General features: G+C 35.0%; 3 protein-coding genes across 4 annotated transcripts; all 3 read left to right on the top strand.

The window, feature by feature from the left end:
* Positions 1-644: 644 nt before the first annotated feature.
* LOC110904090 (sulfite oxidase) lies at positions 645-5,281 on the top strand. 2 transcript variants are annotated; one of them, XM_022149900.2, is made up of 12 exons: positions 645-868; positions 1,734-1,849; positions 1,922-1,984; positions 2,072-2,108; positions 2,206-2,287; positions 2,403-2,521; positions 2,606-2,701; positions 2,776-2,886; positions 2,976-3,071; positions 3,783-3,830; positions 3,910-4,125; positions 4,886-5,281. In XM_022149900.2, exons 1-12 carry the CDS (start codon positions 794-796, stop codon positions 5,000-5,002), a joined length of 1,176 nt encoding a protein of 391 aa, XP_022005592.1. In that variant the 5' UTR covers positions 645-793; the 3' UTR covers positions 5,003-5,281. The 2 variants fall into 2 exon arrangements, with proteins under 2 accessions (XP_022005592.1, XP_022005591.1); XM_022149899.2 differs by having other exon boundaries at positions 646-868; positions 2,976-3,077.
* Positions 5,282-14,529: 9,248 nt separating this feature from the next.
* Positions 14,530-18,307, top strand: LOC110904091 (uncharacterized protein YciO). The gene is made up of 9 exons (XM_022149901.2): positions 14,530-14,789; positions 15,273-15,388; positions 15,838-15,891; positions 16,022-16,046; positions 16,176-16,298; positions 16,523-16,689; positions 16,805-16,874; positions 17,727-17,825; positions 17,963-18,307. The coding sequence occupies exons 1-9, from the start codon at positions 14,601-14,603 to the stop codon at positions 18,026-18,028; spliced, it is 909 nt and encodes a 302-aa protein (XP_022005593.1). The 5' UTR covers positions 14,530-14,600; the 3' UTR covers positions 18,029-18,307.
* A 1,888-nt stretch (positions 18,308-20,195) lies between these two features.
* On the top strand, positions 20,196-21,371 carry LOC110904092 (ribonucleoside-diphosphate reductase small chain). Its single transcript, XM_022149902.2, has one exon. It carries the CDS (start codon positions 20,267-20,269, stop codon positions 21,254-21,256), a length of 990 nt encoding a protein of 329 aa, XP_022005594.1. The 5' UTR covers positions 20,196-20,266; the 3' UTR covers positions 21,257-21,371.
* The last annotated feature ends 1,607 nt before the right edge of the window (positions 21,372-22,978 follow it).

Genomic DNA, 22,978 nt, shown 5'->3' with positions numbered 1-22,978 from the left:
TCCATCTTTTGCAATTTAACCACTTTGATATTTTTTACTTATGTGTGGTAATCTTGGCTTTGGTGGGTTTTTTCAAACAAAAAATGGTTATGCATATTGTTGTTAAAACCTTGGCTTTTTGGGGTTTTTAAAAAAAATTGATTTTTTACTTTTCACCCGAAAGTATTTCATGAATTACTTTTAACCCAAAACTATTTGTTTTTTTTTTTTACTTTTAACACAAAACTTTTTATCTTTTGCAATCTATCCTCACAACTTTTTTTTTACTTTCAGCTTTGGTCCTTTATAGTTTTTGTTTTCCGCAAATTTTTCGCTTTATGCTTCGTTCTAAATTTTGTGACTTAACACATCGGAACGTGCATCTTTAGTTTAACGTTTTTACGTTTCGTTCTAAATTTTACGAGTTAACACGACGCAATGTGCGTGTGTGGGTGAATGTTTTTACATCGTCTATTTTTTCCCGTTTGACAGGTTCAACATAACATGCGCGTCTTAAATCGACTTAGTTATATCTAAAGGATCCCGCCGCATCGTAAATCTAGTTAGAACAATTTTAGAACTTGATTATTTTACAGACAAAACAAGCAGCCCAATCCAGCCCGTATGCACAAACCGCCACATCGTTTTATACGCGTCTACGCTAAAGTAACACCGAACAACTAAACCAACGAGGTTTTCCCCCGAATCTTGTAGATTCCACATCCACCTACCTTCGCCGTCCACCTTCTCTTTTTATTTATATTCATCGTCGTCATCTTTTACACTCACAGCAGCAGTATCCATACATAAAAAAATGCCAGGAATCAGAGCACCTTCTAACTATTCAGAAGAACCTCCTCGTCATCCTGCTCTCAAAATCAACGCCAAGGCAAGTTATCTTTTAATTTCTTTTTATGATATTGCTTAATTTTTATGAAGCACAAAACAAAACCTAATTGATTTGGATAGAAAACGAGATGATTATATTATTGATTCATGAGTTCATACACCTTGAATTCTGTAAAGTTTGATCGTACTATTGTTTGTGATCATTTAATTTTCATAATTGGATAATTATCTTTACTAATATGGCACTAGGTTATTATAATCATGTGGTTACGATGGTTGAATATATGTCATGTTATATATTCTTAATAATTAAAAAGTTATGTCTTTAAAAAACCTTTATCAGGTTGAGTGCGATGGTATGCAACCACCAAAATAACGTGCTAATTAAGCAAATAACGTGCCTAATTTGGGTTAACCCAACGCATGCGTTATTATTATTATGCAAATAACGTGCGTAATTATACAAATAACATACGTAATTATGTATTATAATGTGCTTATTTTAAAAAAGAAGATGCGTAATTCACTTCGCACATTCGCGTACCGTCGCACGTTAAGGGGAACCTTCCCCACTATATTATAGTATACAAAGAGGACACAAAAGTAATTTTATATATTTTTTAAGAGTTTAATTAATTACAATTTTACATAATGTTGATTTTTAAATCAACTACCACACAATTTTTAAACGGTCAAAAATTTTTCATACATTCAATTCATATTTTCTTTTAAATCACATCATAAAAACGAGCATATATTTCTATAGGTTTTTTTTTCTAATTTTTTTTAATAGTTAACATGTTAGGTGATTACAGGGTCGTGTTCCCCGCCCCATCGCGCGGGCACCCCTCTAGAATGTGTTTATACACTTTGAATTCAACTCTCTTAACTCGGTTATGGTACAGGAGCCCTTTAATGCGGAGCCACCACGTCAAGCTTTGGTTTCTTCTTATGTGACTCCTACAGAACTCTTCTACAAGAGAAATCATGGACCAATACCTGTTGTTGATGACATCGAAAGGTCCTTAAAACATGTTTTTCTTGGGTTCATTATTGTTTGATATTAACATGTAAGTTTTGTTTTCATAAACAGATACAGTGTCTCTGTTGTCGGGTTAATTGAGAAACCGAGAGAGCTGTTTATGAAGGATATTTTGTGAGTAATGATCTCTGTTCGCTTTGATTATTTATGTTCATGATATGTTTAAAATATCGAAAACTCATTTTGTTGTTTGAGTTACAGGAATCTCCCAAAGTATAATGTAACTGCTACTTTGCAGGTATACCCCTCAATTCATGTTTAAAATATGTCAATTAAATAATGTGACAATTCGGAAGTAAATAGGTGTTTATCATCTTTATTTTCACCTCATGCAGTGTGCTGGAAATCGAAGAACTGCAATGAGCAAAACCCGAACTGTAAAAGGAGTTGGGTGGGATGTTTCCGCCTTAGGAAATGGTTTGTCTCCAACCCTAAAGTTTTGGATTATATCGGAACCGAAGTTTTTTAATTTATGGTATATTTTAATTCTTCTTTTTTCTGAACTCGTATGCTATCTGTGTGCTACGGTCAGCAATTTGGGGCGGGGCAAAGCTTGCAGATGTTCTTGAATTAGTCGGAATACCCAAGTGTACAAGTGTCACACCAGCAGGTGGAAAACATGTTGAATTTGTGAGCGTTGACAAGTGTAAGGTTTGTATTCACTTGTTTAAGGGAACGTTAGTGTTGTTTGCAGACTGTGACTTATTTTATTGACGGGTTTCCGCTTGACCGTAGGAAGAGAACGGGGGTCCTTACAAGGCATCAATTCCATTAATTCAAGCAACAAATCCAGAAGCTGATGTTTTGCTTGCTTATGAAATGAACGGAGAGGTAATGCCGAGTATGTAATAATATGGTTTTCCGTAATCATTACAAACACTTATTGGTTTGTGAAACTGTAAAAGACACTCAACAGGGATCATGGGTATCCACTTAGAGTAGTTGTCCCAGGCGTTATCGGTGCTCGTTCTGTGAAGTGGCTGGATACCATCAATATAGACTCACAAGTCTGCCAGGTTAGATTGATTTTATCTTTATAGTGTTAGCTGTAAAAATTATGTTCCGCTTTGTGTTTCTAAGACTGTAGTGAATTGTTAATCCCCAGGGATTCTTTATGCAAAAAGACTATAAAATGTTTCCACCTTCCGTAAATTGGGACAACATTGACTGGTCTACCAGGAGGCCACAAATGGATTTCCCTGTACAGGTGCTTCTTACTAACTTTGTAAAGTTACCAAAAGAGTAAGGGGCTGTTTGGCAATATCTAACTGGTTAAGTGTTGAACCAGTAAGAGGTTTGAACCATTAAGTGCTGAATCAGTAAGAGGTCTGAACCATTAAGAGCCTGTATAATGCTTAACCGTTCAGAGGAAAATGTCTAACCAATTCAGATTAGATGTCTTAACCATTCAGAGGCAAATGTCTGAACCATTCAGACATCTGCTCGTGAAACAAACAGTCTGAACCATTAAGTGTTGAACCAGTAAGAGGTCTGAACCATTAAGAGACTCATTAAGAGGTAAACAAACAGCCCCAAAAGTACACAGATAGTCCTGTGGTTTTTTCAAAATTTTGGATTTGGTCCCCAACTTTCTAAAAGTACACGGATGGTCAATGTGGTTTGCACTTTGTAACGCATTTAGTCCCCAGCTAACAAATCTAAAGGTTTCAAGAGGTGCAAGTTACTAAGTTAGGGACTAAATGCGTTATAGAGTGCAAACCACAGGGACCATCCGTGTACTTGTGGAAATCCAAAATTTTGGAAAACCACAGGGACTATCCATGTACTTTACTCTTACCAAAACTAGTATATTTTATCAATAGTAGCATATGTTTTTATGAGTGTTAAGAATTCTATTTCATCAGAGTTAAGTTCACATTTTTGACTTCATTTGTGCTTTACTTATTGATAGAGCGCAATATGCTCCTTGGAGGACGTGAACGTGGGGAGGAATGGAAAGGTTGGTAAATTACACTATTACCGTACTCTCATGTTTTAAGCAAGACGAATTTGTCGTGATTGTTAAATGTTGTCTGCAGATAGCTATAAAAGGATATGCAGTTTCAGGAGGTGGGCGTGGAATTGAACGAGTTGATATATCCACCGATGGTGGTAAAACCTGGAAGGAGGCTTCTAGATACCAAAAACCCGGTACTCAGTACATAGCCGATGATGAAAAAAGCGATAAATGGGCATGGGTACTTTTTGAAGCCGAGGCTGATGTAAACTCCAACACAGTGATAGTTGCCAAAGCAGTATGTCATCTCTCTGTCTATTTGTGTTGAATGGGTTGATTTGTGGGCTATATTACAATTCCGAACCGAAATTTACTAGGGCTTTCAGATAAAAAGCCCTGATTTACCGAAAAATTTACCCGTGCAACCTGATTAAGTTAAAAAGCCCTGATTAAGTTAAAAAAGATAAATCAGGGCTTTTGTGGGCTATATTTGAAAGCAATAGCAAATCAGGGCTTTTTAACTTGATTTGCTGATTTGTGCGGTTTGGTTAAATCGGTTTTCCGGGCCCTCATGGGGCAAAAGTGAAAGTGCACTAATTTTAACGTTATTTTACTAATTTCGTGAAAATAACGTTAAAAAGCGAGGGATGGTTAATCATGCACCATGTGGTGGCGTTGATAGCCGAAAGACTAGGGGGTACATGCGCTAATCGGCTTTTGTCCCAATTGTTGAGTGTATGTGCCTTATGTCCAAGGCTTGATGCAAAACTACTATCGAGCCGGGGGTCTCACTGGAAGCAGCAGCCTCTCTATTCCTACGGGTAGAGGTAAGGCTGTCTACATCTTACCCTTCTCAGACCCTACCTTAGCTTTGCTATTGGTGGGATTTACCGAGTATGATGATGATGGTTAAATCAGTTTTTTCGGTTTTCTGCTTACTCGGACTATTATTTTAGTAACACGATCTATAGAGTTGTGTGTTTCGGGAACTCGTTCTGGTTGTATAACTTATCTCCGTTATAATATATATATATACTTGTTGAACTATTGATGAGCAGGTAGACACAGCTGCAAATGTCCAACCTGAAAAGGTTGAAGACGTCTGGAACTTGAGAGGAATTCTAAACACTTCATGGCATCGCGTTCTTGTGCAAGTGAGGCATTCAAGCATGTAAAGTTATACAAACATGGCGACACACCGACACAGAAGCATGCAATAATACAATCAGGGTGGTAATATATCAATAATCCCTCTACTGTTTTCTGCATCCCTTACTACAAACTTCAGGAGTTATTTTGTTGCCGGTTTTTGTAACATAAATTAATTTTTATGCATGTTTAAGCATGGACATGCAACCTTTTGAAAGTTTCCTTGGTAATGTTTATTGATGATCTAGTTCTGATTGAACATTGTGTACCATTAATTATGAATCACTACATTTTCGCTCGCTAAATCCCGTTGAGATCTTCATGTAAAATGACCCCTAATAAGCATGTATATGTCTGGAACTAAATGGATAAGTTCTCAAATTGGTTGTTTCACTCTTCATATGTGGTGCCAAGTTCATTAAAAGAAACGGAAAGTCTCACCTCTTGTAGTGCCAAGTGCGCGGTCAGGTGATTGGTCACCGCTTATGACCATTTGAGGTGACGAGTTTACACGAGGTGTGCACCTAAAGAACCTTCTTGTTCTACATAGGCAGATTTTGTGCTAAAGGAGGTTGTAAATATAGTTTTTAAGTTGTACATAGAGGTTATTCTATATCTTATATACAGGTAATTTATATTTATTTTGGGTATGTGATTAGAGATGCTATCAGTTTTTGATTTAGGTTTGCGTATTTAAACTGTTTGATTTATTGTTTTCGGTGATGATTGCAGTTAGTTGCTGCGAATAAGGAAAATAAATAGGGATAGGCTTTTCAGATTCGCTAAACTTGACCCTTCAGAACCTGCAATAGTTTATGCGGTCAGTCCTAATAATGTAGGTTATTCGGTTGCAGGTTGGTTCTGGTTCCAAATCGGTAGTCATCCTGTATGACCTGTGCAACCTGATTAAGTTAAAAAGCCCTGATTTGCTAGTGCTTTCAGATATTGTTTTCTTATATGAATTCAATTCTTTCAGATTACTATTGATCTAGACAGATTATCATACCTAAGTTTTAAGGACTTTTTGTTTGCTTGCTTGCTTGCTGAGAACGTACGTGTATTGGTGATAAAAGAAGTTCCAGATAGCTATCTAAGCCAAGTCCATGGTTTAAAAAGGCTTTCCGAGGTTCGCCTTGTGCCTTACGCCTTGGCTGAGCCGCTGACCTTAGCCTCATGGGGGTCAGTTGAAACCTAGGCCTTAGACATCCGAGGCTGTAAGAGTTGGTGAGCTTTGCCTCATGGGGGTCAGTTGAAACCTAGGCCTTAGACATCCGAGGCTGTAAGAGTTGGTGAGGCTTGAGCGTCACTAGACCTTGTGAAAATTGAAAAAAAATTAGTTTTCTGAACTTATTTTTAGACTCGTTTAGTGTTTATTGGGTTTAATTGGTGGGCCAACCCAATGGAGTTAAAAACATCGACTAGGTTATCTTTTAAACCTAATCGCTAACGCGAGTTGCCATTTGCCAATGAGGTTTTGTCGAATGATGAGTGGATAGCCAACCCGAGTGGGGATGACTATGCCGATCTAAATATGTGTGATGAAAAATCTGAGGATGAAGATGCGGAGGAAAACAAGTTCTATGATATTGAAATGTCACAACACTACTAATTTCGGTGGTTAACTTTTTTATGATGTTTGGTTTTATGTTAAACCTTGCTTGTTGAACTATTATATAACAATAACTAGGTTAGAACCCCGTGTATTACACGGGTTGAATAAATGTAACTGTATATGCCAAATAAAAAAAATATCTTCAAAAGCCTTGTTTATTAAACGTGTTGTGAATAAATGTAATTTTATATATTAAATATTAAAAAAGTCATATCTTTAAGAACCATGTGTATTGTACGGGTTGGATAGATTTAATTTTATATATTAAATAATGAAAAAAAGTTACATATTTAAGAAGCTCAAGTATTGTACGGGTTGAGCACATGTAATTTTATATACCAAACAACCAATAAACATTGATTAATATTTTTGTTTAAACATTTTTGAAATCGGTTCTACCCTTAACTAATTTAATTTAATAAAATAAATAAATCATTTACATTTTAATTTCAGGAATGCCTGAAATTTATTAAGTGCCGTATATTGAAAGTTATTATGCTACAACGAAATATACTAAATATTGTTATAATAATAAAAGTAATAAAATTTATTATAATAAATTAACATAAACTAAAATTAGACAAAAGGTTAAAAAAATCTGACCTATGACAACTTAGAATTGTTCTCGTATTTGAACTTATTATATAGCTAGAATTAGAATAATATTTAATTTTATCCGTAATTTCTGTTTGAAACAAATATTAAATTTAATAATTTAAATTAAATAATAATTATTTACAATTAAGTAATAGTAGATGATCTATAATAATGACAAGTGTCCTTATATTGGTTTCTTTTATTATATGTATAGATTAAATATTAGATATGAACATGATTAAAAAAAACTATATGATTAAGATAACAGCTGAGTTTTGGGAACAAAACAATTTAGGAGAGATTTCTAATTTTGAGTAACTAGGAATAAGACCCGTGTGCGTTGCCGCGCTTACGTCGCAAACATCGAATGAATTAGTCCAAACGTTATGTGATGCGTTAATCATATGAAAACGCGTGCTTCGACATTTCCGATTGAACTCAATGTAACCTATATAAGCATTGTGATTGGATCAAAACATAAAGTAAATCAAATTTATAACGTACAATCATAAGATATTATATGTGACCTGACTCATACATATAAACGTAACACATGTAACGGAAAAGTTGACACGTATAATTAAAAGAGATTAATTGGAGCTTTTGAAAAAAAAAACGGAAAAAAAAGAAACTTCGATTTGACTCCACTCGATTCGAAACAAATTTTACAAAACATTCATAAAATAAGCACGTAAACATATTATATTTGACCTGACTCGTTTCCCAAAATAGTTTACGTCAAAAGATACACCAACTTGAATTTATACCGAAACGTACATAAAAATATGTACCTAAAAATGGTTTTCTTATAGGAAAACGTATTATATTTGACCTAGCTCGTTTTCAGAAAAAGTTTACGTCGAAACGTAGAGCAAATTGAATTCATACCAACACATACATAAAAAATATTTTCTTTTAAGTAAAGGAGGTACATGGGTAAACTCGAAACAAATTATTAATAAAAAGCTTAATAGGTTAAATACGTTCGTAAAATCATGCCAAGTAGCACTAATGTCGCACCATTGTCAGCAACCACCAACATCAGAAAAGCTCGTAAAAATAAAATAAATAAAAAAGGAATAAATAACATCCAACGAAAAACAGACGTAAAATTGTTGAACCACACACACCCATTGCGTCATGTTAATACAAAAGTTAGACGTAATGTAAAAGTAGAAAAGAATAACTAAGTACATCTGCGACCTCCACGTTGCGATAAACTTGTCAAATGGAGAAAAATAGACGCGTTGCGACGGGGCCTGTCAAACTAAAAAAAAATAGACGAAAAATATTGAACCCCCATGCACGTTGCGACGTGTTGACTCGCAATAAAACGAAAAACTTGTGAAAGATAAAAGTATGAGACACTAAAGTTGAACAGAAAAAAGGTATTTGTGTTAAATTGTAAAAGATTAAAAGTTTTAAGGTTAAAAGTAAAAAATTCATAAAGTTTAAAATGTAAAAGATAAAAAGCTTGTAGGTTGAAAGTAAAAAATTAATTTTTTTTTGGAAGACACTCTATGCATAGGGTACAAGCACATGAAGCAACAACATTTTGCTTATTTATAGTGTGGTAATAACTAATAATTTTCAAAATTTCCTTCAATGTAATGGTTATGATGAACTTCAAAAGAAATGAAAAGGGAACACTTTTGCCCTTTTCAAAATGAATTGTTTTGATCCGTTACCGTACCCATTTCTAAAATAACTTGTTTTGATCGTTTAATTTGTATAAATAAAAAATATCATGTTACTAATTTAATTATTTATTTAACTGGTTATAGTTAACAAAATAAGGGTTACTGAATTTTAATAATCCTAAGTTTCATCTGTTGGTCGATAATAATCACAACTCTAAAAAATTCCTCCAACAATCTCTACTTGTAAGAATTTGGCCCCCATTGATCTTTTTCTAACTGCACGTGCACTTAATTCAATTAGGGATTTTTACATATATCCCCCTATTTTCAAATCTAATTAAAGAGGCTGCAGGTGCATTTGAACCTATTGAGGAGACCAAATTCTTATATGTTAGAAAAGGGACCAATGAGGCCAAATTCTTATAAATCGATATTGTTTGAGAGAATTTTTAAAGTCTGAATTATTATTGGCCAACTAATGAATTTAAAGATTATTAAAATCTAATAAAAAATAATGCATCTCAAAATTCCTTTTTGCTGGATCAAGTTGAAAAACATATATTAATATCAACCTTACAAAAACACACGTACACTCTAAGTTTAATGAGGTAAGTAATGTAGATTTTAAAAGTAGTATAGGTTTTCTTAAAAGAAAATACATGTAATTGTTTTTTTAATGACAATTTGGATTATCGTGTCATCAGTGAAATCACCTGATTATATATATCTTCATTATATATATATATATATATATATATATATGGAACTCATTAAGTGTAACCAATTTTGAAATCAATATTGACCATTGGATCTTGCTGAGATTAAATCTCAACCCTTTAAACTCACAAAATTAACTGCTAAGAGGGCAGTTCAGGGCAGTTTTTTGCAGTTTTCATGGCTGGCGGTTATCTCCACCTTTTCCTGCCCATCATCTCCACTCCTACAAATATGGGTAATGCTCTCAGTTCAGTTGAGAAGTAATGTTATATAATGTATGCGAGCAAACAAAAAATCCTATTTTCAGCATTCTTGAAGAACCATTCGAGCAGTCAGTAGATTCTCCATCAAGTCTCATCCACTCCCCTGGTTGTTCAGTCCCCAACTGTGATCCTTGGTAAACTCTTCACCTCCTTAATCGTTCCTTCTTCCAATTGTGAAGGTAGAGAATCATCCATTTCAATTAGAAAAACTAGGGTTCATGCGTGTTTGTACAATGATCACTATTGCATCCGGACGCTATTGGCGCTTCTGATCCTCCTTCATCTTAATTCGGCAAGGTACTTTACGATAATTTGTTTTCAGTTTTTTGTTTCTTTAAGTTTGTTATTGTTTGGTCTGTAAGGTATTCTCTCTATGATTTGAATAAGTTTCGTTGTTTAGGGTATTCTCTCTATGATTTGTTCATGAATGACAAGTCCAGTTTCACTTTGAGTTTGGTTTCGGTCATGCTTTCTTAGATTTGTTTTGGTTAATTTCTTTTTTTTTCATCGTCTATGATTTTTTTTAGTAATTGAGGATGAATGAATTGACCTGGTGCAATAAATTTGCTTCATAGTTAGATTTTTATGATTATAACCGATTGAGGTTATGAAATTGAATAAATGCAATAGTAGCTTGCTGTTGATTTAGGTTAACATTTATTTATTATTGTTGGTTGTATCGTCTGTTTGGATTTTGATCTCCTGGAATAATGTTGACTGTTGTTTTTGCAGATTGACTTGGCTTTACACATTATTAGGGTTGTGATGACTTTGAAGGTACTCTTCTCTAACAAGACCTTATTTCCTGAATAATTTATATGTACTGTGTTTGTTTTAAGATAAAGAATGTTGTTTGTTTTCGGTCGTGTTTCGGTGTGGACGGGATGGTTGAATAGGTTTCAGATTCAGTAAGAAACTTCACTTGAGCTTAAAAATGTGTAGATATCAGTTACTTATTGTACATGGTTTTCTGACATAACGTGTGGAAGCTGTAGAAGCTATATCGTAGAAAATTATTTGATGCTGGAATATTACAGGTACAAAATGATGGGGCATCCCCTGCTTCAGATGTTCTTCTTGTGTTTCCACCGGCACAAGCGAAGCATCTAGCACTGATCCACGCTGCAGAAGTTGCTGGGAATATTTACTTTTATGAAATTGGTGTTTTCAGGGTGAACTGAGAGTTTACAGGTCGAAGGTGAGCACTATTCTGGGATCCACCGCTCCTCCTTTGTCTATAAAAGTGATGCAAGTTTTCAGCTTTGATTCAAAAGTTGATTCAGTTCTTAAACAGGTCCTTTTAAGAACCAATGATAGCTACTCATGAAATATATCCTTAAATTTGAGTTTCTAGCTTTAACTATTGTGATTGTTTTGTTTTATTTTTTTACTTCAGGAACTTCATTTTGACCAAAAGAAGTAGTCCGTGCATACTTTACTAGACCGGGTGTTAAGTGGTAATCACTCCGTGTTGTTATTGTGTTGAAATTACCTCTAGATTAAAGTTTTTTTCTCTTCTAGGACCGGAGCATTACTGAAATTGAGATTGGTTTAGGTGTGTGTGGAGAATTGCATTACCCGTCTTACCTTGCAAGACATGGTTTAATACTTATTTCTTTGATATTTAATTATTTTGGCAGCCCATTAAAAACCACTCATTATTATTTTGATGGTCTACTTTGTAATTTAAGTAGTTAAATGCTAGATATTGTGAAATGGAGTATTTAATAATGGATAAACAAGCCGTGAGTGGTAAAGGATCTGATATGGAGGCTCTTGAAGATGACTTTACTCATTGGTGATGAGTAGGCTCCCTTACGTAGTGATCATCCAACCATAATCTTCGGAACTGATGTCACCCATCCTTCACTGATTCAGGCCCTTTTATTGCTGTTTTAAGTTACTATGCCTTCGCTATCCTGTTCTTACTTTACTTTTAGGTGCGCCAAGTTTGACTCATTTGACTTAAATTATTAATTGTTAATATTTTAAATCTATATATGATGAATGACACACAACATACTGATTTAGAAGAGCTTTGGCTGTTGAGCGCGTAAGAGGAAACTTGTGGTTATTCTGCTTGTGGACAAGACGGCGGTGTTCAACTTCCATGTTCATATGTTGAAAGTTTTTCTTTTTTTCCATTTTCATTGAAATGTTCCATTTTCAGTACAGGTTGAGTCAGGCTGGGTGGCTGACCTGCAATCATTTCTTCTCCAGTAAATAATAATCATGCTTATAAAAAAATTTATTCGAAATCTTTGAATAAAACAATGTAGGAGATTACCACTTGGTTACCTCTTCTAAAATTAATCTTTTATTTTATAACTACTATTGTTTCAACTCTCAAACACATCCATTATGAAGAATTAGTGTTGGCATATTCGATTGCTCGCTTTCTAAATAATGGGTCAATTTGGGTTATTTACAAATCATAATATGAAACAAGTCAGAAAGGATGGGTTAAACGGCTAAATGTGTTGAAAACTTCAAACCGTCTTCCCCTAGCCGCTGAAGACAAGGTATATCTGAACTTGTAGTGATGGTTGCAGATGTCGAACCTTTTGAAGTTCTTCTCCATCTTCTCTTACCTACTGAAGCTAAGGTATACTCTTACCTGGGTGGGTCAGGCTGGTTGGGTAACGGGTTAAAATAGTTTCAGGTCCAAACCGAGTCGGGTTGTGTCGGAAGAGCAAATCACCAAGAAAGTTAAATTAGTTTACGAAATTATATATTCGTATGTTCCCATTAAAGTTAACTCTTTTTTTGGGTTTATCTTGACCATTCAAAGTTCTAAGCTTTTAAGCCTGACTTTTTAAAATCATTTTTTTTATTAGAAGTTTTTATGGAGGTTATTGCAATCATGCAGTCAGCGACGGTTTATATTCTCCCCTACCCGCGTTCGCCTTTTCCTCGTCTTGGCATTTTCAAATTTTCATCTTTGATGGTATTCGGTCCTTTCTTCTCTTTCCCATAGTATCAGGTCTCTGTTCAAATATGTTTCAATTTTGGTTAAACCAAAGAGTTTTTTTCATCAATTAATACTTTTTGCTTGCGTATTTATCACAGTTATGGGATTCTCCCTAAATTAAAGAGTTTTTTATGGATCAATTTTGTGTTGATTTGCATATCTATGGTTTTAATTTTGAGTTATGTGATATCAGTTGCCATTAATCATGTCTCTGAGGCATAGGGCATGGACTGATGTCCACCAAAACTATTACAATATGGTCGCCCTTCATATGCATAAACAATTACTGAAAATTTGAAAGGGTTGGAAGGATCTGAATACAAGTCGATTTTAGGGCAGTGTTGTGAGATGCCGGTAGGATATGTGCAGTTACCACTAGGAATTGCTGGACCGTTGTTGAACGGTTGTGAGTATATGGTGCCTATGACGACTACCGATAAGTGTTTGGTTGCGAGTGCAAATAGAGGTTGTAAGGCTGTTGAAGGATGGGATGACTAGAGCCCTGGTTGTTAGGTTTGCTACGGCAGAACGAGCCTTGCATCTTAAGTTTTTTCTGGAAGACACGGTTAATTTTGATAGGTTGAGCGCCATTTTCAATAAGGAAGTCTGCTCTCTTAGTTGATTTTGACACGTATTCATGATCTGAGCGAGGAATAATGCTTTATAGGTTAAGAAAACAAACTTAACTTTGAAGTCACATTCAACTGCTTAAGATAGCTAAATGGTTGTTAAATTCTCATTTACGTATCAGTTTGAAATGTGTTGTCCTTTGTTGAGATGACATGAGTATTGAGATGAAGTGTCCACACATGAAACTGACTTAAAGATTGAAAAATGCAGGTAAGAAGTTTAAATAGATGGCTTAGAAGTTATATAGGTCAAAGTGAGTGTTTTACTTGAAAATTTGAAGGACGGAGCTGATGACCCGGCATGCCCAACATTCCAAGGGAAACCCATTGCCTTAGTATAGGTTAGCTTTGTTTGTCGCGTTGTTCATATAATTTTGTTTAATTTGACTTTACTTTATTTCTTTGTGTTCATATGTTCTCTTTCATGTTGTTACAATATAATACATCAACGTAACCCGTCCACCGGACGGGTATTAAACTAGTTAGGCTATAATGCATATACACAAATTCAGAAAGAAACCTAACCCATTATGTGAATCGAACCCAAGACCTAATTTACTATTTACCTATTATAAATTAGCAATATTTTGGTGTATAGAAAAATTTTACTCTATGCTTAGAGAGGTTTGCAAAAAAAAAAAAAAATAATTGTATTACAATTTTAACTAAAAACTACTTTCGATTTTACTTTTAAACTAAAAGTTTTCTATTTTATCCAACCTCACAACTTTATACTTTTCATATGTCGCAAAACTTTTGTTTTACATTTTGTTCTAAATTTTGCGAGTTAATACGATACAACGTTCATTTGTGGTTCAACGTTTTTACGTTTTGTTCTAAATTTTGCGAGTTAACATGACGCAATGTGCGTGTGTGATTCAACGTTTTTATGTCGTTTATTTTTTCCCGTTTGATAGTTTTGCTGCAACGCGCGGGTCTAAAATCAACTTAGTTACTATTTTTTATTTTTTACGTTTCATTCTAATTTTTCTTCGCATTAACACACCGTACCTTCAGTGTTGATGGTCGGTGTTGTGATATTGGTGCTATTTGTCACGGTTTTGTAATGTGATAAAAATTGGAATATGCAACACAATGCGATATAAATTGGAATATGTTGTGTAGATTATTCGGTTTGAAACTAGGATATGCTGCCTGGCCTGCTTCTTCTTCCAGAATTTCCGTGAAAGAAACCATGGTGGCGTTGCAAACCAAAACCACCACTTGCGCCGCCGCAACACCGCTTCCGCTCCGGCGGTCTCCAACTCCCTTCACCTCCAATGCGTCCTTCCAACTCTCACAAAAACCTCCTCGTTTCGTAGTCTCTGCTGTTGTTAAGAAAAGCCCTAAACGCCTCAAGTACTCTGTCCCTCGTCTTCCCAAGGTAATATTTAGACCACTCGATTAACTTATTTTTCAACTTTTAGATTTATGATCAATGGTCCAAAGCTGTAGCCGGGATTGTTTGTGATTTTTAACATCATCATATCATACCATGTATTCTATGTCATCACAACTTTTTAGGAATTTTGACCGAATATAATTGTCTAATTTTGACTGATAAAATTAGTTTCATTTCATACGAAAAGCTCTAAATTCCCGCGGTTAATCCTATGTAGTTAAAAATGGGTTTAATTAATCCATAAAACAGTGTTAATCCTGTGTATTCCTGTCCAATTTCATTTGATTATTGCTGGTTATTGACATGATGATTTGGGGAATAAATTTTTAGGAAAGATGTATGTAAATAAGCAGGATACATGATATTGAAACTCTCTCCATGATTGTAAAAGGAAATTGTGTAAGAAAGGGGTCGATAGTTTAATGCTCTACATGAAACTTAATTATGATATTATTGAAATATCAGGAGGATGGATTGCTCTATATTGAAGTTGATCCAGAAGGATCAGACACATGGAAATTGGATTCGGCTGTTGAACTTCTTAAAAGTGGAGCAGTTGGGGTGATTCCAACCGACACTGTGTAAGTTGCACTTCCAACAATATTGTATTTACCGATTAATACATGTATTCATTAGTGGATATGCTACTGTTCCTAATGAGTTCACAAATAGAGTATTCACTAATGAATCAAATAATTCCCAAATATTTAGTAGTTCCCATTTGAATCCACCCCTGTATACGGAGTTTATGTGCATCTCATATTAGCACTAGCCACTAGTGTTTTTTTCATTTGTTTGTGTACATAGTTATCACTTGTTAACAAGCCGTGCACGCATTCTGTTGTAATATTTGTGTTTACTAGTATTATGTGTAATATTAAGTCCAACAGAATGTGCGAGAGACATGCCTAATTCTTAAAGATTGGCATGTGTTTAAATACCATTATTGGAGAATATATTAGAACAAGGTTAAGTGAAATATGAAATACACTACGGTTTTATGATGTTATTTCTTTTATACTCTTGATAGGTATGCAATGGTCTGTGATATGAATAACCATGATGCCATTGAACGTCTTCGAAGGTAGATATTTTTGTACCCACCCCACCCCCTTTCTCTTCCACATTATTCCTGAGATAAAAATCAAAGTCTATTTGGTTATTATAGTAATAATTCATAACTGCACTATCTCTTTTTCATGTTTTTAACGCAGACTTAAAGAAGTAGAAACATCCAAGGTAAATATCGTTATATCATAGCCTTTATGTTTTTCTGTTTCTTTTTATTATTATTATTATTGTTATTATTATTATTATTATTATTATTATTATTATTTTTATTATAATGACATCTTATCATTTTTGCAGCCATTTAGCATTTTGTGTCGTTCCCTACATGACATAGACACATATACAACTGGATTTCCTCGTGGGAACAGTAATGGCCTTTCAGACTATTTTCGGGCTGTAAAGCATTGTGTGCCTGGACCTGTAAGTACAATCTGGTTACTTTTAAATATTTTCACATTAATTGAGCCTGTGAGTAGGTTTAGAGGTCACAGATGAGCGGGTTGGGCAGGCTACGGTTTTATTTTCCCTCCTTTCAAGTTTTAACCTATTTGTTACTTGGTTTGGGCTGCTGTTATTAGCCTGCCAGCTCAGCTGACGGTTTCCTTCATTTATTTTTTCTTATACGTGTTTTATTAATATAACAGTACACTTTCATCTTAACTGCAAGCAAAGCTTTACCTAAACAATGTGTAAAATATGGGCCCGCCATTCCCAAATACGCATCTAGAAAAAGTTTGGGTGTCCGTATACCTGACGATGTTGTATGCCAAGCTGTATTGGAGAAGATGGGCGCACCTCTAATTTCCACAAGGTAAGATTTGCCCCTCTTATAATTCCATTAATTGCATAACTAACTAATCACGTAAATTTCGTTTATTCTGAATTTATAACGGCAATGATTAAAATACTTGCATCTTTTGTTTCAGTGTCAGGTCACCCCAGGAAAATCAATGGATAATCGATCCGGTTCTAATAGCTGATACATACGGACCTGAGGTACCCTGGAAGTTCGCATTTAAATTATCACACTCGTTTTAAAAAATAAAGTTTGACCATTGGGTTCAATATTCACATTGTGGAATCTATTACTCCATGACATAGAGGTAGCAATTTTGACCCTTTACTTATGATTCACGAATCGAATAATGAATTTTCGAATTAATCGAAGCGAATTTTCGAGTTACTTGAAGCGAATTTTTCGAATTTTTTTACTTGAATTCGTATTCGAAATTCGATCGTATTCGTATTTGAAACTCGAATTCGAATAAATTCGATTTAATTCAAACTCACCCTAAATAATAACTTATTTTACTTCATTTTTAAAACTTCTACAAACTAATTATAAGGGCTTTTAGAGTTTGGCCCAAATTTATAAGTTTTTTCCTGTGTTTGTGTGTGTGTATATATACATAACAAAATATATATATGTATAATATGAATTCGAAGGAATCGAATTGAAAATCACAAATTCGAATCGAACTCGAAGCTTGATAATCGAGTTGAATTTTCGAATCCGAATCGAATGCTAAACACCCCTACTTATAAACGGGTTGACTTTTATCTCAAACTTGTCAAATTTGAAAGATTAAGCTAAAAGGGGAACAAGTGAAAAATGCACACATAGTTCTACTCAAACGAATAAAATTGTCATCATATTCTTATTTCTGTGATCACCATTGTAGTATACAGCATTAACTATTAATGGACTTTTAAATAAGTGGACCCTGTGTTTGTGGGTCAACCAAATCTGGACCAGTTTTGACCCATTAACTGACCCGCCCATGTTGGCAACTCTTCCACTAGCTATGGTTGTTGTCAGAGTTATTTTAACCAACAAATATTACTCAGGGACTTAATTTTGTCATCGATGCGGGTGTTAGATTGGCTAACCCATCTACTGTAGTGGACATGCTTCAGATTCCCCCAACAATTATTCGTCAAGGAAAGGTACTCTTTATCAATTCCAATTTTGACTGTTGATGACCAAACTTTGACCTAAACAAAGAACTGTCGATATTGCACAGATTGAACCACTTCCATAAATTTTGCTGTAAATCTGATATCTGTATGTTAATTGATTTTAGGGTTCTAAACAACCATGGATGGCTGATCCAAATGATGCTGTCGAAGAAAAAGATCAAGAGGGTTAGTTACATCTGCTGCATAGCTAACAGTTAACACCGTGTTATAGTTGTAAAGGTTTGAAGTTTGGAATCACTACCATGCGTTGACATCTCAGCTTTTGATAGGCCACAAATCAATCATATTGTTGATGTTGGTCACTTGTATATTCAGTCTTTTAATTTCAAATTGCAAAATGTTCTCATTGCTCAAAACTGTTCCTGGACCTAAACATTGTGCTGTGGCTCAATCATGGCTCGCCTACAATGTAAATGATGATGGCCCTTTAATGTTAGGGGTGTTCATGACCTACCTCAACCGGCTTTAAAGTGAATTATGTATTGAACCGCTAACCACAGTTTCGAAAAATGGTAGACAAAACCAGCCAAGTTGGTCGGGTTTGCCGTACACAATCTTGTGATTTAAGTTGATTTTTTAATATCTTAAAAACCGTTAGCAACTTATATCTATCTACTATAATAAAAGAAACCAAGTTTTGGACACGTGTCATTCATTAAAGCCATCTATTTTTATAGATAATTAATATCAATTAAAAGATAATTATACAATTAATTTAATATAAATTTAAACAATTCATATAGGAGATAATATATATAATATTTTAAAATAGAGTAAATTACAAAAATCGTCCTTTATGTATGTCACTTATTACAAATTGTGTCATTTGTCTTCAATAATTACAGAAAACGTACTTGATGTTTGCAAACTCTTGCAAGCTATGTCCTTAGCCCTAATTCAATTAATTTCAATGATTTATTTATTTTATTAAACTAAGTTAAGGGTATAACCTATTTCAAAAATGTTTAAAAGGTGTTTATTGGTTCTATACTTATATTTTCGTGTTCAATTCTCAACTCAAATACGAGAATCACTATGTTTACGTGACATTTATAAGAAGAATCACCACAATCACCCCATCCATCATATATCGATTATATCCGTTAGTTTTTTTTTAAATTATAAATTTTTATTAGATTCATTCAACCCTTGTAATAAACGAGTTTTTTAAAGATATAACATTTTTATTTTTTACTATACAAAATTACATTTATGCAACTCGTGTAATACTCGGGATTTTAAAAATATAACTTTTTTTTATTATGTAGTATATAAAATTAGATTTAATCAATACATATAATACATAGGATTTATAAAGATATAACTTTTTATTGTTTGGTATATTAAATTACATGTGTTCAACCCGTATAACACAACCTCTCGCTTTAGTCTCCCTAACGGTCGAACTTAGTCTCGCTCCTCAGCTCGACGAGGTTCTTAAAATGTAACTTTTATTATTTAATATATAAAATTAAATTTACTCAACCGGTATAATACACGGGGTTCTTAAATATATAACTTTTTTTATTATTTAATATATAAAATTACATTTATTCAACCAATATAACAAACGAGATTTTTAAATATATATTGTTTTATTATTTGGTATATAAAATTGTATTTATTCAACCCGTGTAATACACGGGGTTCTAACCTAGTTTAAACATAAAAAAAACTATAAATATGGTTCATAAATATTATACTTATAACTAAATATTCCAAATATAAGAAAAATAGTAATTATAGTTTTACATGACCGGTGCCAAGTTTTAATCTGTGTGTTCGTATCCAGGTGTGTAAAACAACATCCTCAGGAAGTTGAGGGTTTAAGCCCCGTGGTTAGAATTAGGAATAAATTAGATTGTTGTTAACAGCCGAAATATTCCAAATTGATAAAATCTATAGCTTGTTTTACACGACATTCACATGTTTCAAACTATGAGCCGAACTACCTAATCAGGTTCTACAAACTGTAAACTTGGTATTTAAAACCGTAAACAGACCGGTCAATTTGATTTGGTTTAGTTGGTTTCTACTTTCACTCATCACTTGTAATGTTTGCAACTACAAAATTTGAGCAAAATTCGAGATACTGATATATATCTTTAGACAAACATGAAAATTCCGTTGTATTAAAAGGTTCCAACTAAAACCCCCCATGAAAAAGGGCTTAAATTTCAAACTCCCGCTATGAATTTGCAAGTTGGCACAGGAGCGGGCAATTTTTTCAATATTTAATCCCCAAATTTCCCGCAATATTCTCCCCCAAATTTCAAAACCTCCCGCTTCCTTTTCAACCACGCCTGCAATTCCCCATTATAAACACCTTCACCCCCTTCACATTTCCTCAAACCCTAATTTTCTCACTTTTCTTTAAACCCTAATTCACTCACTCACGCAAACCAAACATGCCTTCAATCCCTGAAGAGCCTCTACTCGCCCCAAACCCAGACCGCTTCTGCATGTTCCCAATCCAATACCCCCAAATCTGGGAAATGTACAAAAAAGCCGAGGCCTCATTCTGGACAGCAGAAGAAGTAGACCTCTCACAAGACCACCGTCAATGGGAAACCCTAACCGACGGCGAACGCCACTTCATCACTCACGTCCTCGCCTTCTTCGCCGCTTCAGACGGCATCGTCCTCGAAAACCTCGCCGGCCGATTCATGAAGGAAGTCCAGATCGCCGAGGCGCGTGCGTTCTACGGCTTTCAAATCGCCATTGAAAACATCCACTCCGAGATGTACAGTCTGTTACTCGAATCCTACATCAAAGATTCCACTGAAAAGAATCGTCTATTTCGCGCGATTGAAACCATCCCCTGCATCCAGAAGAAAGCCAATTGGGCGCTGAAATGGATCGACGGATCCGAATCGTTTGCAGAGCGGATCATTGCTTTTGCCTGCGTCGAAGGAATATTCTTCTCAGGAAGCTTCTGTGCGATATTCTGGCTGAAAAAGCGCGGGTTAATGCCGGGACTGACATTCTCAAACGAATTAATCTCACGAGATGAAGGTTTACACTGCGATTTCGCGTGCTTGATCTACAGTTTGTTGAAGATGAAGCTAACCGAGGAGCGAGTGAAGGCGATTGTGGCGGATGCGGTGGAGATTGAGCGGGAGTTTGTGTGTGATGCGTTGCCGTGTGGGTTGGTGGGGATGAATGGGGGTTTGATGAGTACGTACATAGAGTTTGTGGCGGATCGGTTGTTGAATGCGTTGGGGTATGGGAAGTTGTATGATGTGCAGAACCCGTTTGATTGGATGGAGTTGATATCGTTGCAGGGGAAGACGAATTTTTTTGAGAAGAGGGTTGGGGAGTATCAGAAGGCTTCTGTGATGTCGAATTTGAATGGGGGTGTGGATAATCATGTCTTTAAGATGGATGATGATTTTTAAATTAGGGGTTAATTGAAATTGATGTTGTTTACACATTTACCGCATGTTATTGTTGGTTTATTGTAATGGTACCTTGTTTAGTTGATATGTTACTTACAATTTAGTTTATATGTTACTACTATTGGTATCCTGTTTGGTTGAAATGTTACATGTGTTTGTTATCACATATTGGGTTGTTAAAAGTTAAAAATAAACCAAGGCAAACTTAAAATGGAGTTTGATTTAGTTTCTAAACTATAAGTGCTCCATTACATGCTTAAAGATTTATTCAACTTATATAATCTGAAAGTGATAAGGTGGTGTTGATGTAAGAAGCCCTACGGCTGTACCAACGTGACAACACCGAAAGAACATGATCCAGGCCAGACCAAATGACAAGGCTGAACCATTGGGACAAGTACCAAAGGAGAGAGACCTGTGGTAAACCAAAAGGGTAAAGTCTAACAACTACCGTAACAAATAATACTGGACCATTGGTATGAAATCACTAAACTAAGAGCATTCACATCCACTCCACTATATTTTCACCCTAAATTACACTAAAAACACTATATTTTCTCTCTCCTTTTCAATTAAATAATATTTTTTATAACTTTATTATTACCTTTTCTCACTCCTCCACTCACAACCACTTTCAAAATATATTAAAAAATTATAGGGGGTGAACAGTGTCCCCCCAAATATACAGATGAACAGTAACATTTTCTCTCTCCTCCACTCACAACCACTTTTTATACTTTTTATATTATAAAAACTCCACTCACATATTTTAGTGGGTTGGATGTGAATGCTCTAAGAGCCTGACAAATAAGGAACAGTGGACATTGTCGGGAAGATAACTTACAATAGAGGAAAATTCATACCTTCTGTTAAAGATATACAATATATTTTTTGTTAGTGCATTTTCATCATTTATAAGTTATTTTTTAGTTTAGTTTTGTTCTTTTTATTGTGTGTTTTTTCTTTAATGTACAATGTGCACCCTATGTTACTTTTCAACTAGATGGTCCAGATCTATGGTTATCAAGTTTTTTGCAATATTAGGGTGGGCAGAGTGGGTTCGGTGAGTGGAGTGGGGAGGGGACTTTGTCGTGCGGTGAAGTGGTGCTGGCCTTCAATCGGTGAGCGGTGAGTGGTTTGGGCGGTGACTACTCACCGGCTTGGTGAAGAAGAGAATGGTGGGAGAGAGAGGGTGAATGGTGGGCCCCAACCCCTTTCAACCAATCACATTTTTTTTTGTAAAAGAAGTGACATGGGCTTATGAAGATATGAGCTCTTCCTACTGGGCTTGTGAAGACTTGAGACTATTGATTCGAAGACGTATTGACCGTGTATATTAAAGCTTCTTTGTTGCACTTGGTGGATAACAACTGAGATATCGTTCTGGTCATTCTCTCTCTTAGGGTTTTTAAGTCGCTCGTTGATTCGCTCGTTTGTTGAAGATCTCCTATTGAGTTTTTGTCTTCGTCGTAACGGGTTTAGTGTTTGAGTGTTGCAGATCATCGTGTTGATGATCTGCTTGTGAGAATTTGTTGTTTCAGTCGTTGTAGTTGTATTCTTCGATATCTTTTGCTGAATAATCGTTTGAGTATTTCTGATCCATGTATTGTTAACATGGTATCAGAGCTTTGATCGTTCTGGTTATTTGCTTCCGTTGTTCTTCTCCGGGCTCGTTGAATCCTGGGTCTCTTGTTGAGTCTAGGGTTTCTTGTATTTGGGGGT

Source organism: Helianthus annuus, chromosome 14 (genome assembly GCF_002127325.2).
Source record: "Helianthus annuus cultivar XRQ/B chromosome 14, HanXRQr2.0-SUNRISE, whole genome shotgun sequence".
Classification (NCBI taxonomy): Eukaryota; Viridiplantae; Streptophyta; class Magnoliopsida; order Asterales; family Asteraceae; genus Helianthus; species Helianthus annuus.
The sequence above is the reverse complement of the archived record's forward strand: the minus strand, read 5'-3'. Positions and strand labels throughout refer to the sequence as shown.